The sequence below is a fragment of the Clinocottus analis genome, unplaced genomic scaffold (genome assembly GCF_023055335.1).
Source record: "Clinocottus analis isolate CAN_PGR_092001 unplaced genomic scaffold, fCliAna1.0.p SCAF_43, whole genome shotgun sequence".
In the NCBI taxonomy this organism is placed as follows: Eukaryota; Metazoa; Chordata; class Actinopteri; order Perciformes; family Cottidae; genus Clinocottus; species Clinocottus analis.
In genome coordinates, this window is record NW_027176187.1 from 490,419 (window position 1) to 505,401 (window position 14,983).

At 43.0% G+C, this 14,983-nt stretch overlaps 1 protein-coding gene across 9 annotated transcripts in view; it reads right to left on the reverse strand.

Moving 5' to 3' along the window:
- epb41a (erythrocyte membrane protein band 4.1a) overlaps nucleotides 1–14,983 on the reverse strand; it is an 81,848-nt gene that overhangs the window by 47,358 nt on the left and 19,507 nt on the right. For 8 of the 9 annotated variants that reach the window (XM_068599120.1, XM_068599115.1, XM_068599118.1 and 5 more), the window contains exons 2-8: nucleotides 10,392–10,711; nucleotides 5,842–6,132; nucleotides 3,369–3,473; nucleotides 2,192–2,234; nucleotides 2,015–2,090; nucleotides 1,288–1,506; nucleotides 540–627 (exon numbers count right to left, since the gene is read on the reverse strand). In XM_068599120.1, the coding sequence (XP_068455221.1) occupies nucleotides 540–627; nucleotides 1,288–1,506; nucleotides 2,015–2,090; nucleotides 2,192–2,234; nucleotides 3,369–3,473; nucleotides 5,842–6,132; nucleotides 10,392–10,706 (1,137 nt within the window). In that variant the 5' untranslated portion in view covers nucleotides 10,707–10,711. The remainder of the gene's footprint in view (nucleotides 1–539; nucleotides 628–1,287; nucleotides 1,507–2,014; nucleotides 2,091–2,191; nucleotides 2,235–3,368; nucleotides 3,474–5,841; nucleotides 6,133–10,391; nucleotides 10,712–14,983) is intronic. The other variant, XM_068599122.1, reaches the window with a different exon arrangement.

Sequence of the window (14,983 nt, forward strand, 5' to 3'; positions counted from 1 at the left end):
GGGCTATCCACAATATACGGAATTGAATGATTCACCTCAATGATACATTAATTCATTTGAACTCATATACTCATATACTTTTATGTCACATTTTCAAAACTCAGCACACATACTTCTGATCAGACATAAATCTCACAATTGTTCATCACCACTAATGAGAGGCTAGATCCACTTAATCATCAACATTCATATCGGTAGTCTTATCTTTGCTCCATAACTATTCCATCAAACGCTTTAATTGTAAAAGATACGTCAACTAAATATAACAGCTGCACTCGGCCTTCCACAGACAGCTGTCTGATTGACAGCTGTCTGATTGACAGCTGTCAGCTTTCAGCGCTGTCACGTCATTCAGATGTAGAGAGATGCAGAGAGGAAATTATTACCCAGGTCCGGACCGTGGTGACATCATCAATGTCACACCAGAAGCATATTTGTCCATACAGCAAGTTTGCTTACATATTGATAGGGACGATACTGTCCACCCAAAATATTGACAGGGGACACCTGCAAACCTGCGTCCTGCTCCCAGTGCTCACCTTGGCCTGATGGAGGTCCACTCCGTACATGGAGAGTTTCTTGGCATTCTCCAGGAACATCAGGTCTGCCTGGGCTGGACTCATGGACCTGCCACAACACCACAGACACACAACGTCTCTGCTCCTGTTACTGTGACCATGCTGTGGCACAAATGCTGGAAGGAGTTCACATTTTGACACTTTATCACTATGGAAGCTCTCATTAAATCACTCAACGATGGACTTTTTTGGAAGAGCAGGGGAAGTGTCTCTTTCCCTCACCTCTCATTGATCTTTTATTGAAGCCTTCCCTTGTCATGTTGTTCACGTTTACACATAATGCATTCATGCGCTTGGTTCAGTTGAGTCGTCAAAAGTTAAAGTGAGGTGCATTTACTCAGGCGTTATAACTGATCTTTTCATGATCACTTAGTAACTCCATTCATACAGATACCTTCGAGTCAGGTGCACCATCATCATCAGTACTTTTAATGTAAATACTTAAGTGCATTTTGCAGACAATAGCTATGTACTTTTACATCTTTTACATCTTTATTTGAGTCGGGTTTCCTGATCTGATGTGAGGTCCTGGGACAGGATGTTATGTGTAAGCCCTCCGAGGCAAATCTTGTATTTGTGATTTTGGGCTATACAAAATAAACTGAATTGAATCGAATATGTAACATTTTGAATACGGGGTTTGACTTAATAACACAATTGTTATACAAATCCACTTATTTGGTGGATTGGGTGAAGAATAAGTTTGGACCTGTATGTGCGGTGCAGCTCCATCATTTTGTCCTCCAGCTCCTTGGTCTGGCCCTGGGCCATCTTCATATCCTTAGTGTATTCGTTGCCATGCACCTCAGGGTCGTACTCGCCCAGCTCCGACTGCAGGGCGTAGGATCCGAGCAGAGACAGGGTGACGAAGGAGCAGGGAAGGCGGCCCTGCAGGATGTCCTTTCGCAGCTGGAGACACAGGTAGTACCTGCAATGCACACAAAGGGATCATCTGGACTCTGTATGGACGTGTGAGTCATGATAACAATATGTTTGATATGTTTGATGAGGATGACAATATGTTTGATTCTAAAGGCTTCATTGTAATGTGGTATTCAATCAGCTCCAAGGAAATGAAACAATGTTTTTCAGCTGATGCCAAGCAGGCTAGAGTCACTGAGGCTGACTTCCAGAGGTTAAAGACTAACATGGGAACTTGTTATCAGATATTGACAACAAATATATATTTGCTTCACATCCTGGTTCATTGATTGTTTGAGTGTAATTCATGTTGGTGCTTACTCTGTTGGCTTGTTAGTTATATGATCAGACGCCTGCATCGTTCACCGTTTGAAATCACAGAAATCTCCTAATATGCCACCTAATATACAGTATCCTCATCTGGAGAAATGAACCCGGTCTATATTGGGCATTTGATAACAATAAACAATAAACTGAGAGTAGCAGGTAGTAGTTGACAGGAACCCATGCAGTACCTTGTTATGTCTTCAGACAGTTGGGCTGGGTCTGGTGGATAGAATTTCACATTAAAGGTGAAATTATAGTTGGCACCTTAAGAAAGAAAAGGAGGGTGTGATGAAATAACTGTTAACATGAATTAGAAGCTTGTAAATGAGAACAGACAATGCATTTGTAGGTAATGTTCCACTCACCTTGTACCTGCCTGCGGATCTCCTTGGTTAGGTCCATCCAAGTCTGGTCAGAAAATGAGGGATGTAGCATGAGATCATCAAACTCTGTTCAGTGTAAGAAGTCCTCCAACGCTGAGGGCCACAGGTCACTCAAACCAATGACATTTTAATTTAAAGAGCTGGCCTCTGGTCTTACAGTTTTTGCCTAATGGTTACACACGTTTTGCTAAATTTGGCTCATTGTGTCTAAACTCTACACACAAGCAAATAAGACACAACATTGGGAAATAAACCATTCACATCTGTGTCAAATTGAAACTCTGCTATCAAAACCTAACAATCCTTTGTCAAAATGTCACCCTGATGACAAAATGATACCCACTTGCATCATATGAATACGCTTTTAGATCAGCAGCAACACACTAGTCTACTTTATTTAAAAAACTGCAGTCTTTTGTTTTCAATGTTTTCAATGTTCCATAGAGGGCATGTTTTTACAACAACCAAAAAAATGAAATATTGAATTCCATATCATTACATTAGTATATTTTACAGTACAGTAAATTCAGTTAAATCAAAAATAAAACAAACAATACACTACTGTAAACACAGAAAAACACAATTGTGCGCAAGTGTGCTCATGGATCCTGCCGTCTGTTGAGGTCACAGGATCTCATCAACATCACATCAATGTCCTTGCGTGGCCTCTTTGACCACGTCCTCCTCTCTCTCTCTGTCCTCCTCTTCCTCTTCCTCTGCCTCTCGCTCTCACTGCCTCCATGCTTGCAAAGTTGTCAAAATGGCTTAACTGAGGCCTTTTTGTAGCTGGCTGATTGGTGTTTTCAAGTGTGTGTCTATGTCTTTTCAATTAACCAATGTGTGCTGTATTTTGAATCGATGTGTTTTTCCAATGGTACCCTGAGATTTCATTTTTGAACTAAATGTCTTATGTATAAAATAGTGTGTAGTGTCTAAGAGGAAGTGTTTTGCAGAAAGGAGCAGTGTGTTACAGAATTACAACTAAAGTGCAAAGCAGCGCTTTTGTTTAAGGTATGGTTACACTTTGTTTAAGGTAAAGTAACAACAACTTCAAGTTATGTTACTTTGGTTTAAGCATGTGTCTCTAGTGTTCAAGCAACGGACAAAAACTGTAATCCAACCCTGAGGTGGGAATGGTCGGAGCGCTAATGATGCTCACCTTCATGGTGGCCATCTCACAGAGGACCAGGCCATAGTAGTCCTTCTCCAGCAGGTTGAGGTGGTCACACACCTTCATGAAGAGCTCCTGACCTTTTGCGTGTTTCTGACACACACATACATGCAGAGAACAAGACACTGAATAATCACATGAAGAACAATGTATTCAGTAATGTGCTGGACATGGCGCTTCTGCTACTGCAACCTAACCCTAACCCTAAGCCTAACCCTGACCCTAAAGCTAAGCCTGACCCTAAAGCTAAGCCGGACCCTAAAGCTAAGCCTGACCCTAAAGCTAAGCCTGACCCTAAAGCTAAACCTGACCCTAAAGCTAAGCCTGACCCTAAGCCTAACCCTGACCCTAAAGCTAAACCTGACCCTAAGCCTGACCCTGACCCTAAAGCTAAGCCTGACCCTAAAGCTAAGCCTGACCCTAAGCCTAACCCTGACCCTAAAGCTAAACCTGACCCTAAGCCTAACCCTGACCGTAAAGCTAAACCTGACCCTAAAGCTAAGCCTGACCCTAAGACTCACCAAGACCCTAAAGCTAAACCTGACCCTAAGCCTAACCCTGACCCTAAAGCTAAGCCTGACCCTAAGCCTAACCCTGACCCTAAAGCTGAACCTGACCCGAAGCCTAACCCTGACCCTAAAGCTAACCCTGACCCTAAAGCTAAGCCTGACCCTAAGCCTAACCCTGACCCTAAAGCTAAGCCTGACCCTAAGACTCACCAAGACCCTAAAGCTAAACCTGACCCTAAACCTAACCCTGACCCTAAAGCTAAACCTGACCCTAAGCCTAACCCTGACCCTAAAGCTAAACCTGACCCTAAGCCTAACCCTGACCCTAAAGCTAAACCTGACCCTAAAACTAACCCTGACCCTAAAGCTAAGCCTGACCCTAAGCCTAACCCTGACCCTAAACCTAACCCTGACCCTAAAGCTAAGCCTGACCCTAAAGCTAAACCTGACCCTAAGCCTAACCCTGACCGAAAACCTAACCCTAAAGCTAAACCTGACCCTAAACCTAACCCTAACCCTAAACATAATCCTGACCCTAAACCTAATCTTGAGCCTAAGCCTCACCATGACCCTAAGCCTAAGACCCCCATGAGGACTGAGGACTACAGACCCCCATGAGGACTACAGACCCCCATGAGGACTACAGATCCCCATGAGGACTACAGACCCCCATGAGGACTACAGACCCCCAGGAGGACTACAGACCCCCATGAGGACTACAGATCCCCAATGAGGACCACAGACCCGCATGAGGACTACAGACCCCCATGAGGACTACAGACCCCCATGAGGACTACAGACCCGCATGAGGACTACAGACCCCCATGAGGACTACAGACCCCCATGAGGACTACAGACCCGCATGAGGACTACAGACCCGCATGAGGACTACAGACCCCCATGAGGACTACGGGCAGTTCGAGGACTCCACAGTGTTCTTGATGGAGCGTGGCCTTTCACTTTGTATTGGATTTGTTTGCATTAGTTTTATTGTTATTTTGAAGTACTTCTTTTGTAGTTTAGCCGTTTGTCTCACGGTTTATGTTTTCTATTTTTATTTCAAGCACTTTTTTTACTTAGATGCGGTGTAAATGAATTAATTAAATAGTAATTATTTCTCTGTGTACAGCTAATTACTTTTAAAGTTCTTACTTTGATTTAGATGTGGTGTATTTTATAGTATTTATTCACTTCACAAGCACTTATTTGGATTTTGATGTGTTGTATATTCCAACGTATATCATTTTTTTTACGTTTCTAATCTATTTTTTAATAAGCACTTTTGTCCTATTTAAATTTGACGTTGATTTTAAACGTATGTTTTATCTAGCCTTTGTTTTATACATTGGAAAGCATCCTGTTTTTGAAATTATTGGTTGTATTCTTGGTTTCCTGTTGCTGCTGTTGATGAGCTTTTCTCTGGTCTACTCCTCTCCGCCTGTTGGCTCCTGGCTGTCTTGCGGTTTTTAATCATTTTACTTCCTTTAAGTACAACTTTTTAAACACAGATGACTAAAAGGAGACGCTCTGGTCCTGGTCCTTCCAGCTGCAGATCCTGTGGGAGTCCAGACGTGTGGATAGCAGCACTGCACTTAGCGAGGTCATCGCTATTCATTAATTTGCTGATTATTTCCTCCACTATTTAGTCTTTAAAATGTTACACAATCGCGATCATTGCAGATTGCTAGAATTCACAGAACTGTTGACAAATGTTGAAGCCAAAGATATTTCCTTACATTACAAGAAAAATAACCAATTCTCACATTTTAGAAGCTGAAATCAAGAAATGTCTAGCAAATTACTGCAGAAATTGATTTATACATTAATGCTCAGGACATTTAGCATGGTGGTTCCAGTTTCCCCAGTGGGAGGAGTTATAATGGTTGATTGTTCATCATCATTGAGCCATTTTAAATTGTGCACATGCAAGAAGACAGGTGGAAAGCACTCACGTCCAGCTCACACTCGTAGAGCGCGTCGTCCAACAGGGTGACCCTGATCTGCATGGTCCGGGGTCGACGTGGAGCTTTGGGAGCTTTGGCCTCTTCCTCTGTCATCTTCTCCTCCTCCTCTCTCTGAATGCCTCCTTCAGGGCCAGACTCCTTCTCCTCCCCCTCCTCCTCCTTCTCCTTGTCCTCCTTCTCCACGGCAGCCTCCTCTTCTTTCTCCTTGTCGTTGTCTTTGTCTTTTCCACCCTCCTCCTCCTTCTCTTCCTCGGCTTCTTTCTTCTCTACCTGGATGGCCTGAGAGACTCTTTAATTACAAGGCCGTCTTCACACTCATACATATGTGAGTGAGCATTTAGACTCTGATCTGTGGTTTTCCCACTAAACACTTCAATCTGTTGCTTTTCTATGTTTTTGTCCTTGTATGAAGGGAATCTTTACCTCTTTACTGATGGATATAAATGTTGTTCATGCCAACCTAAGAGACAACACACCTACCTGTTCACATCAAATTAAACTGCCTGAATTGTAATGTGAGCAATGGCGAACACGTTGCTGCAACATGTTGCAGCAACGTGTTCGCCATTGCGTGTGTGTGTGTGTGTGTGTGTGTGTGTGTGAGTGTGTGAGTGTGTGTGAGTGTGTGTGAGTGTGTGAGTGTGTGTGAGTGTGTGTGAGTGTGTGAGTGTGTGTGAGTGTGTGAGTGTGTGTGTGTGTGTGAGTGTGTGAGTGTGTGAGTGTGTGTGAGTGTGTGTGTGAGTGTGTGTGTGTGTGTGTGTGTGTGTGTGTGAGTGAGTGTGTGTGTGAGTGTGTGTGAGTGTGTGTGAGTGTGTGTGAGTGTGAGTGTGTGTGAGTGTGTGTGTGTGTGAGTGTGTGTGTGAGTGTGTGTGTGTGTGAGTGTGTGTGTGTGTGAGTGTGTGTGTGTGTGTGTGTGTGTGTGAGTGTGTGTGTGAGTGTGTGCGTGTGTGCGTGTCTGTGTGTGAGTGTGTGTGTGTGTGTGTGTGTGTGTGTGTGTGAGTGTGTGAGTGTGAGATGTGTGAGTGAAACATGAGTAAAACGTGTGAGTGAAACATGAGTAAACGTGTGAGTGAAACATGAGTAAACATGTGTGAGTGAAACATGAGTAAACGTGTGAGTGAAACATGAGTAAACATGTGAGTGAAACATGAGTAAACATGTCTGAGTGAAACATGAGTAAACGTGTGAGTGAAACATGAGTAAACGTCTGAGTGAAACATGAGTAAACGTGTGAGTGAAACATGAGTAAACGTGTGAGTGAAACATGAGTAAACGTGTGAGTGAAACATGAGTAAACGTGTGAGTGAAACATGAGTAAACGTGTGAGTGAAACATGAGTAAACGTTTGAGTGAAACATGAGTAAACGTGTGAGTGAAACATGAGTAAACGTGTGAGTGAAACATGAGTAAACGTGTGAGTGAAACATGAGTAAACGTGTGAGTGAAACATGAGTAAACGTGTGAGTGAAACATGAGTAAACGTGTGAGTGAAACATGAGTAAACGTGTGAGTGAAACATGAGTAAACATGTCTGAGTGAAACATGAGTAAACGTGTGAGTGAAACATGAGTAAACGTGTGAGTGAAACATGAGTAAACGTGTGAGTGAAACATGAGTAAACGTGTGAGTGAAACATGAGTAAACGTGTGAGTGAAACATGAGTAAACGTGTGAGTGAAACATGAGTAAACGTGTGAGTGAAACATGAGTAAACATGTCTGAGTGAAACATGAGTAAACGTGTGAGTGAAACATGAGTAAACGTGTGAGTGAAACATGAGTAAACGTGTGAGTGAAACATGAGTAAACATGTGTGAGTGAAACATGAGTAAACGTGTGAGTGAAACATGAGTAAACGTGTGAGTGAAACATGAGTAAACGTGTGAGTGAAACATGAGTAAACGTGTGAGTGAAACATGAGTAAACGTGTGAGTGAAACATGAGTAAACATGTGTGAGTGAAACATGAGTAAACGTGTGAGTGAAACATGAGTAAACGTGTGAGTGAAACATGAGTAAACGTGTGAGTGAAACATGAGTAAACGTGTGAGTGAAACATGAGTAAACGTGTGAGTGAAACATGAGTAAACGTGTGAGTGAAACATGAGTAAACGTCTGAGTGAAACATGAGTAAACGTCTGAGTGAAACATGAGTAAACGTGTGAGTGAAACATGAGTAAACGTGTGAGTGAAACATGAGTAAACGTGTGAGTGAAACATGAGTAAACGTGTGAGTGAAACATGAGTAAACGTGTGAGTGAAACATGAGTAAACGTTTGAGTGAAACATGAGTAAACGTTTGAGTGAAACATGAGTAAACGTGTGAGTGAAACATGAGTAAACGTGTGAGTGAAACATGAGTAAACGTGTGAGTGAAACATGAGTAAACGTGTGAGTGAAACATGAGTAAACGTGTGAGTGAAACATGAGTAAACGTGTGAGTGAAACATGAGTAAACGTGTGAGTGAAACATGAGTAAACGTGTGAGTGAAACATGAGTAAACGTGTGAGTGAAACATGAGTAAACGTGTGAGTGAAACATGAGTAAACGTGTGAGTGAAACATGAGTAAACGTGTGAGTGAAACATGAGTAAACGTGTGAGTGAAACATGAGTAAACATGTCTGAGTGAAACATGAGTAAACGTGTGAGTGAAACATGAGTAAACGTGTGAGTGAAACATGAGTAAACGTGTGAGTGAAACATGAGTAAACATGTGTGAGTGAAACATGAGTAAACGTGTGAGTGAAACATGAGTAAACGTGTGAGTGAAACATGAGTAAACGTGTGAGTGAAACATGAGTAAACGTGTGAGTGAAACATGAGTAAACGTGTGAGTGAAACATGAGTAAACGTGTGAGTGAAACATGAGTAAACATGTTTGAGTGAAACATGAGTAAACGTGTGAGTGAAACATGAGTAAACGTGTGAGTGAAACATGAGTAAACGTGTGAGTGAAACATGAGTAAACGTGTGAGTGAAACATGAGTAAACGTGTGAGTGAAACATGAGTAAACGTGTGAGTGAAACATGAGTAAACGTGTGAGTGAAACATGAGTAAACGTGTGAGTGAAACATGAGTAAACGTGTGAGTGAAACATGAGTAAACGTCTGAGTGAAACATGAGTAAACGTCTGAGTGAAACATGAGTAAACGTCTGAGTGAAACATGAGTAAACGTCTGAGTGAAACATGAGTAAACGTGTGAGTGAAACATGAGTAAACGTGTGAGTGAAACATGAGTAAACGTGTGAGTGAAACATGAGTAAACGTGTGAGTGAAACATGAGTAAACGTGTGAGTGAAACATGAGTAAACGTGTGAGTGAAACATGAGTAAACGTGTGAGTGAAACATGAGTAAACGTGTGAGTGAAACATGAGTAAACGTGTGAGTGAAACATGAGTAAACGTGTGAGTGAAACATGAGTAAACATGTCTGAGTGAAACATGAGTAAACGTGTGAGTGAAACATGAGTAAACATGTGTGAGTGAAACATGAGTAAACGTGTGAGTGAAACATGAGTAAACGTGTGAGTGAAACATGAGTAAACGTGTGAGTGAAACATGAGTAAACGTGTGAGTGAAACATGAGTAAACATGTCTGAGTGAAACATGAGTAAACGTGTGAGTGAAACATGAGTAAACGTGTGAGTGAAACATGAGTAAACGTGTGAGTGAAACATGAGTAAACATGTCTGAGTGAAACATGAGTAAACATGTGTGAGTGAAACATGAGTAAACGTGTGAGTGAAACATGAGTAAACGTGTGAGTGAAACATGAGTAAACGTGTGAGTGAAACATGAGTAAACGTGTGAGTGAAACATGAGTAAACGTGTGAGTGAAACATGAGTAAACGTGTGAGTGAAACATGAGTAAACGTGTGAGTGAAACATGAGTAAACGTGTGAGTGAAACATGAGTAAACGTGTGAGTGAAACATGAGTAAACGTGTGAGTGAAACATGAGTAAACGTGTGAGTGAAACATGAGTAAACGTGTGAGTGAAACATGAGTAAACATGTCTGAGTGAAACATGAGTAAACGTGTGAGTGAAACATGAGTAAACGTGTGAGTGAAACATGAGTAAACATGTCTGAGTGAAACATGAGTAAACGTGTGAGTGAAACATGAGTAAACGTGTGAGTGAAACATGAGTAAACGTGTGAGTGAAACATGAGTAAACGTGTGAGTGAAACATGAGTAAACGTGTGAGTGAAACATGAGTAAACGTGTGAGTGAAACATGAGTAAACGTGTGAGTGAAACATGAGTAAACGTGTGAGTGAAACATGAGTAAACATGTCTGAGTGAAACATGAGTAAACGTGTGAGTGAAACATGAGTAAACGTGTGAGTGAAACATGAGTAAACGTGTGAGTGAAACATGAGTAAACGTGTGAGTGAAACATGAGTAAACATGTCTGAGTGAAACATGAGTAAACGTGTGAGTGAAACATGAGTAAACGTGTGAGTGAAACATGAGTAAACGTGTGAGTGAAACATGAGTAAACATGTGTGAGTGAAGCTTCAGAGGCTGCAGACTGACCTGAGCCTCCGTGCTGCTCACTGAGTGCTGGTCCAGGGCCACCTCTCCCTCGGTCTTCAGTTCAGGTTCAGGGTCAGCGATGGGCGCTTTAGCGTCTTCTGCTTCTTTCCTGCCGTCCTTCTCTCCCGCCTCGCTCTCACACTGTGAGCGCCTCTTCAGGAAGGAGGAGAAGAGGCGGGAGAGGCCACGACCGGCGGAGTTGCGGTTGCGAGGCCGGAGCTGCTCCTCCTCCGGTGAGGGCGGCCTGGCGTCCTGGCCGGCTTCCTCCTGCTGCCTCGGCTTCTTCTGGTGGCACTCTGCCTCGTCTGTTGTCATGGCAGCTACGGACATAGAGGGCAAAATAAGCAAATAGAAAAACAACAGCAATGTGTACAACCTAATCTAGATCAGACGAGCCGATGCCAGGTGGAAACAGAGCCTTTGACTATTATTAGTATTGTTGTGTTCAATGGTATGGACTCTCTACCTACCTGTTCACACCCATCCATACACTGATGGGAGGAGCTACCATGCAGGGTGCCACCTGTCCATCAGGAGGAATTATTCATATCCTCAGTGTATCTGAGGATAAACTAAGCTCCTCTCTTCTCTGCTCTCTGTCCTTCTGGATGAAGTCATGTCTCTTCAATGCACATTACTAACTCTTCTTCTTCCCCGGAGCCTCTGTGCTTCCTCGCCTCAAATTTCCATTTCCATTTTTTTCCCTGTGAAAGATTTTTCCTGATCCGATGTGAGGTCCTGGGACAGGAACGTCTATGTGTACGGATTGAAGAGCCCTCTGAGCTTGATTTGTAATTTGTTATTTTGGGCTCTACTAAATAAGCTGAATTGAACATGCATTCATACAATGATGATGATGATGATTGTTCTCGTTGTTGCTGCTATTCTTTTTATCCATGAACATGTGTAGAAGCCATTATATGAGTCATGTTTTACCTGTTGCTTTGATTGTTTGATTGGTCATGTTTTTGATGACGTGCACGCCAGGGGGTGTCAACATTATATAAACGTCACCTGAGTGGAGCCAGGTGTGTTTTGGTTTCGAGTGAGGAAGGGCAACCTATTTTAAACTGCACGCACGCATGAGGACGGCACAAAGATGCGTTAAGATATATCGTCCCTTTGAAAGGAATTTAGGGACAAAGTGGGTTTTTTTGTTCAACAAGAGTTTTTCTATTTATTTTCTGCTTAATAATAAAAGTATTTAAAGGAACCCAGCGCGTTAAGCAACCGACCGCCTCTACATTAAGTTAAAAACAGCCCATCTGAACGCCGGATTTTGGACTTCGGCTTGACCTGGACTTCAGCCAGAATCAGACATCGCCCTCGGACCGAATTTACCGGTACCGTGAGTAAACGAGCGTTAAACGGACAAACGCGGAAATAAATAAATCCACAGACTGTCTATGAATTGTCGTTGAATGCCGTTGTGTCCTTGAGCAAAACACTTAACTCCTAATCGCTCCCCGTTGCTGTGTCTACTCTACGGTGTATTGAGCAATATTTTCGCTTCGGAAAAAAGCGTCAGCTAAATGACATGTAATGTAATGTAAGGTAAAATGAATGAAATGAAAACAATAATGAAGGAGGGCGCTGATGTTGACAATGTTAATGAAGCCGCAAATCAATTTCTAAGACCGCTTGATGAATTTAAAGGGTCCCATGAATCTGTTCAGTTATTGCTGCCAGAAGACGTGAGAGAGAACGGACACTTGGGCTGGTTAGAGCCAAAACTGTCTGATTTCATGTGTGAGGTGGATCAATGGATAAAACCTCAGTCTGATCCACAGACTCTGGTTGATGCAGTGTCTCACAGACTGGCTCGAGCAGGTCTCAAAGTTCTAAAGGTTCCACAGTTTCCAGATCTTCTTCTGTGGTTTCAGCACGCATGAAGATGGCATAAAACACCTCTACAAAAAACGATGCACACTCAACACCGAGCACAGAACGACGCCACAAAAGGGCCCGAGCCACCGCAAAGGGCTCCAACAAACCTCACACAGGTAGAGCTGTGGTTTCTGATGGACCACACAGACAAGATACTCCTAGAAGTGAAATAGTGCAGAGCATCGATCTCACAAACATCATGCAAAGACAGACAGACTTGATGGACCTGCTAGTGACGCAGCAGAAAGAATCTACACTCCCAACAAGGGAAGTGTTGGTGTTCGACGGTGATCCCCTTCATTTCAGGCCATTTATGAAGGCGTTTCAGCACAACATCGAGCACAAAACCAAAAGCAACGAGAATCAACTGTACTTCCTGGAGCAGGATACAGTTGGACAGCAAAAGAACGAGTTCAAAGCTGCTTTCACATGAACGCCACAACTGGTTACCAAGAAGCAAAGCGCCTACTTAAATATCACTTTGGCGATGATTTCAAGATCATATCTGCATACGTCGAAAAGGCCTTGAACTGGAACAAATACGTAGAGATGATGGAAAGGCACTTCATAGCTACGCTCTCTAAGAGGCTGTGGTGATGCAGGTCAAGACCTCCTGTACATGTCTGAGTTGGACTCACCATCTAACATGAAAAGACTTGTTTTCAAACTCTCATTTAAACTTCGAGAGAAATGGCGCTCTACTGTATGTGACATCACTGAAAGAACACAGCAGAGACCTAAATTCCACGACTTTGTTCTATTCATGGAAACGGAGGTCAAAGGAAGGTCATAATTATTCAAGATCCTGTCTTTGGGGATGTCCAGGACCCTGCTGGAAGCACAAGCCGGAGAATATCCAAAACAGACGTACAGTAGACGAGACCTAGCAGCAAGAAGAGCTTTGCTACGACTGTTGTGCCCAAGACAGAAACCTACAAGAACACTAACGCCAGGCCGAGGGCAGACAGGCCAGTGGGCGTCCACACAGCCGTGGATGCTTTCGTCAAACCTTGTGCCTTCTGTAAAGGAGATCATGCGATGGAAACATGTGAAATAATAACAAAGGTTCCCCACGAGGAGAAAGTCAAGCTGCTAAAGGAAACTGCTTTGAAGCTGCTCTGTCTGCTTGATCAAAGGCCATATGAGTATGACACTTCTGCAGAAGTGTCATAGAAAGCATCCTCTGTCAGTGCTTCACTGTGTGGTTTTCCAGCTGCGCAGCAGAGAACAGGAAGAACCTGATCCAGACTGTCAGAACTGCACAGAGGATTGTGGGAGCTAATCTCCAGGACCTGGACACTGTGTATGCTGGCCAGAAGAAAGCCAGCAACATGTACAAAGACACCACACACCCTGGTTGTTCCACTGCCATCAGGAAGACGATTCAGGTCCATTAAAACCGGTCTAACAGGCTGAGGAACAGCTTTTACCCCAAAGCGGTTTCCTCCATCACCCCCACCAGCCCACCCAGCTCACACCAGACACTCACTTTTGCACTTTAAAAACATTGATGCCTGTGTTTTATGTCTTATCTATTTTTATTTTTTATTTTAAAAACACCATTTTAAATTAGTTTACACGTCATACAAGTTTTTATATGTTACTGCTGTCTTAACTTTCTGTTGCCAACGTAATTTCGTTGTATGTTTTTTTTACAATGACAATAAATATATCCTTATCCTTATCCTTAAAGAATGTAAGAAACGTCTGACGTGTCGTTTCTGTGAGAAGAAACACCCGACTGTCTTGCATATGACTTTATTCCAGGCAACACCAAGCTAGCAGCTAAGCAAGGTTCAGACACCAGGAGCAATCACATGGCGAAAGTTTCATCGGCAGCACAAATAACTACGGTGTCATCAGCAGCACAGACAGGGGACAGTTAGCAGTGGTACCTGTAAAGATAAAGGCACATAAAGGCAGCTGTTTGATAGAAACATATGCGTTTCTAGACCCTGGAAGCACTGCTACCTTTGTCACGGAGCAGTTGTCTGTCAGAGGAAAGAAAACTGAGATCTTACTTTGAACGACGGGTCATGAAAAGCCGGTGAAAACCCATGTGATAAGAGGACTGGAAGTATGCAGCATTGATGGCGACAGCTTCTTAAGGCTTCCTGAGGTCTTCACACAAAATGCCATTCCTGTCAGTCAAGAGAACATTCCTACAGAAATGGACATAAAAGGCTGGTCTTATCTAAAGGAGGTCCACTTAAAGCCCATCAAGGCAGAAGTAGGCCTATTGATCGGTGCAAATGTCCCAAAGGCCATGGAACCACTGAGAGTGATTAATAGTCAAGGTGAGGGGCGCTACGCAGTCCTAACAAGCCCAGCTTGGACTATAAACGGACCTCTCTGCAATACTGCACCTATGGATGAGCGTGGTCGACCACAGATAACGGCCAATAGAATATCTGTAGCCAAACTGGAAGAGCTCCTTATCCGCCAACAGGACCAGGACTTCTCAGAGCTGGCCTACAATGAAAAACAAGAACACTCACTGAAAGACGAGAAATTCTTGAACATGAACGACTCAGTCGAAAGAAAAGATGTCAACATGAAATACGACTTTCATTCCGTCAGGATAACATCAGTCTACCAAATAGCAGGAAGGTGGCGGAACAAATAAAACTAGGCCTTCCCCACAGATCCCAGAAAGATGAAGCCTTTAGGAAAGATTAGAACAGCTTCATAAGTGATGTTTTGAG